At 39.4% G+C, this 3,216-nt stretch overlaps 1 protein-coding gene across 1 annotated transcript; it reads left to right on the forward strand.

Annotated features, from left to right (window-relative positions):
• The first annotated feature begins 1,383 nt into the window (after nt 1-1,383).
• Nucleotides 1,384-2,905, forward strand: LOC149223514 (S-adenosylmethionine decarboxylase proenzyme-like). Its single transcript, XM_089385849.1, has one exon. The coding sequence runs from the start codon at nt 1,384-1,386 to the stop codon at nt 2,542-2,544; it is 1,161 nt and encodes a 386-aa protein (XP_089241975.1). The 3' UTR covers nt 2,545-2,905.
• Nucleotides 2,906-3,216: the final 311 nt, after the last annotated feature.

Below are 3,216 nucleotides of genomic sequence, written 5' to 3' on the forward strand. Positions count from 1 at the left end.
TTTAATGCAATACGGAATGTTTGATTGAACATCCCGTGCATGTTGCCTGGGTTTATTGTCTGTAGACCCTATATCTCTAATAATATTGATGCCTAGACATAGATATTTTTGCATGTGTGAGCTTTTGACTTTAGCATATGCATAAATATTTTTACATATGAAAGAGTTTTCGGTGAATCCCTTTGGCATCATGCATCCTATCATGACTGAGTAAAAGGCTGTTTAAACAGTGCATGCATTTCATCCATTCGACTCTCTTTCCATCTCTTGCATACAAATCTGGAATTCTAGATTTTTTTCTTTTGTGTTGAATCCCCATCATGCATCCTATCATCACTGAGTGAAAGCCTGTTTAAACAGGGCATGCATTTCATCCATTCGAGTCTCTTTCTATTTTTTGCATACAAATCTGGAATTCAATGTTTTTTACTGTTGTTAAGTCGTGTAGACCCAAATTTTCTAATACTGTATTGCATGTAGAGTATGCCATGGTATCATCGACAGTGAATGACTTTGGCATATGCATACATATTGTTACATATGATAGATTTTTGGCTGAATCCCTTTCGCATCCTGCATCCCGTCATGACGAAGTATAAGGGTGTTCAAACAGTGCATGCATTTCATCCATTCGAGTCTCTTTCTACTTCTTGCATAGAAATCTGGAAGTCTAAGCTTTTTCTTTTGTTTGGTAGTATAAACCCAAATTTTCAAATACTCTATTGCATGTAAAGCCTGGCATGGTATCATCGACAGGGTATTGCATAAATAATGCCGTTTTGGTCCAATGCATCGTTTTAGAGATGAACATTAAAAAAAACCCTTTCAGGTTCCAATTCATGTTTCCCTTTTGCATAGTATCAGCAGGGATTATGGTTTGACAGAGGGAAATGTCTTGTAAAAAATTACTGTCATGAAATTTAAAATGGAGAAACTCCATAGATGCAACGAAGTTTTTGAGCGATATCCATGGTGAAGTTTCACATATTTTGAGGGATGTGCTTACGATAAATCTTGCATTCTATCATACTTCTTTACTTCTGTTATATTGTGTTTCTGTTAATTTCATATCGTCAAGAAAATAGTTACAAAATCTAACATGTGTTTTTTCTTGTTTCTTTTTGCAGTGCGTGCGAAAGCCATCCTGATATCTCTTGGGTGGGATTCGTAGAGTAGGAATTGTAGGTTTAGGTGTTTTTCAATAAGTTCAGTCATCCTGCTAGGAGCTGATCTGCAGCTTCGCTACACGGCTGTTAGATTGGCTCCCCACTCCTCTGGAGTGGCTATTTTTCCCCCAACGCTTTAGGAATTTCTTTCATAGTCTGTTTTTTTCTTCTATATCTGTGAGCTGCATAGGCTGTAACATTTTGTTTGCATTTGAAAATGGGTGTGGCCTGTGGAGATTCTGTTGTTCCCATGACTGCAATTGGGTTTGAAGGATTTGAAAAGCGACTAGAGGTCGAGTTCTTTGCACCTTCAATTTTTAATGATCCAGAAGGAAGGGGTTTGAGGGCACTCACTCGAGCTGATTTGGATGAAATGCTGGATGCGGCACAATGCACAATTGTTTCTGAGCTCTCTAATGAGCATCTCGATTCATATGTCCTGTCTGAATCGAGTCTGTTTGTTTATCCGTATAAGCTTGTTCTGAAGACTTGTGGGACTACAAAGCTTCTTCTTTCCATTCCTCTGATTCTGAAGAACGCAAGCAAGTTGTCTCTCTCTGTCAAAAATGTTAAATACACTCGAGGGACATTTATCTTTGCTGGAGTCCAGCCATTTCCTCATCGCAGCTTCGGCGAGGAAATATCTTACTTGGATAAATACTTTGGAAAGCTTGGTTCTGGAGGCAAGGCATATGTGATGGGGGATTCTGGGAAAGGGTATAATTGGCATGTCTACTCTGCTAGTGCTGTGGATACTTCATTTGAGGGAAATGCTCCTCCCGTTTATACATTAGAGATGTGCATGACACAACTGGACCGCAAACAGGCGTCTGTCTTTTACAAGGATACCTCCAACTCTGCAATGGAGATTACACTTAATTCTGGAATAAGCGATATTCTTCCTGAGTCTAAGATTTGTGACTTTCAGTTTGATCCATGTGGGTATTCCATGAATGCTCTTGAAGGAGCAGCTATTTCCACTATTCATGTAACGCCTGAGGATGGTTTCAGTTATGCAAGTTTTGAGGCAATGGGCTACAATCCCAAGGATTGTGACCTTGAAGCACTGGTGGAGAGGGTATTAAGCTGTTTCAGGCCTATGGTATTCTCCATCTCAGTTCATGCCAGTGTGGGCAACGGGCATTCTTCATGGACCAGGCCAGTTTGGCCACAGGGATATATCTGTGACATGACAAGTGATCAAGAGCTCACAGGAAAGAGCAGTGTTGTATATCATACATACAGAATGGCCACTGACGAGTCTCCCAGGTCTACTCTGCCATTGCTTGCTTGGGAAGAGGAAAGTGAAGAAAATGGCTGTTTGCAATTGACCGAAAAGGAAAAGAAGCTTCTCAAATGTGAAATGCAGGAAGGTTGAGAGATGCACATTGTTCTGGCTTCATTGTCTTCTATCTTGTCAAGCTTCTTCATGTCAGTCAGAATCTACCGCTGTCAATCAAGACGGTTCTACTGCAAGTATTGAGTCTAGTATTTAGATTGGAATCAACAATAAAGTGGGTGTAGTGCAGTTTAATATCTTTTGCGTTGGGGGAGGGTTGTAGCTTAGGATGATATGTTTTTCAATAAATATACTTGGGCATAGAGTCCAATTTGTAATTGTGTTGGGGAGGGTTGTGGCGTAGGGTGATATATTTCCTTTTGTAACAGGATGTGTGTCTCACTTGAATGGATGATATGTTTTTCAATAAATATAGTTGGGCATATAGTCCAATTTTTCATACTGTGTTGGGGAGGGTTGTGGCGTAGGATGATATATTTCCTTTTGTAACAGGATGTGTTTGTCACTTGAATAAATATTTTCTGTTTCAATGTGGTAAATTTGCATTGTTCCCATGGATGTTATTATATGGAGCGTGATGTGTTCACCTCTAATTAGTGCCGTTCGTCTCTTGAATTTTGAATAAAAAGTGTTCAATTTAGTATTCTAAATGCAATGGATGTTATGATGTGATGCACTCACTTGTAATCACTGTGCTTGAATACAATCTGTGATCCTACAAAATTTGGCCAATGTGTGTTGTCTATTCAT

The sequence above is a fragment of the Pinus tabuliformis genome, chromosome Q, assembly GCF_031772625.1.
Source record: "Pinus tabuliformis cultivar Carrire ecotype Pingquan chromosome Q, CPIR1, whole genome shotgun sequence".
Classification (NCBI taxonomy): domain Eukaryota; kingdom Viridiplantae; phylum Streptophyta; class Pinopsida; order Pinales; family Pinaceae; genus Pinus; species Pinus tabuliformis.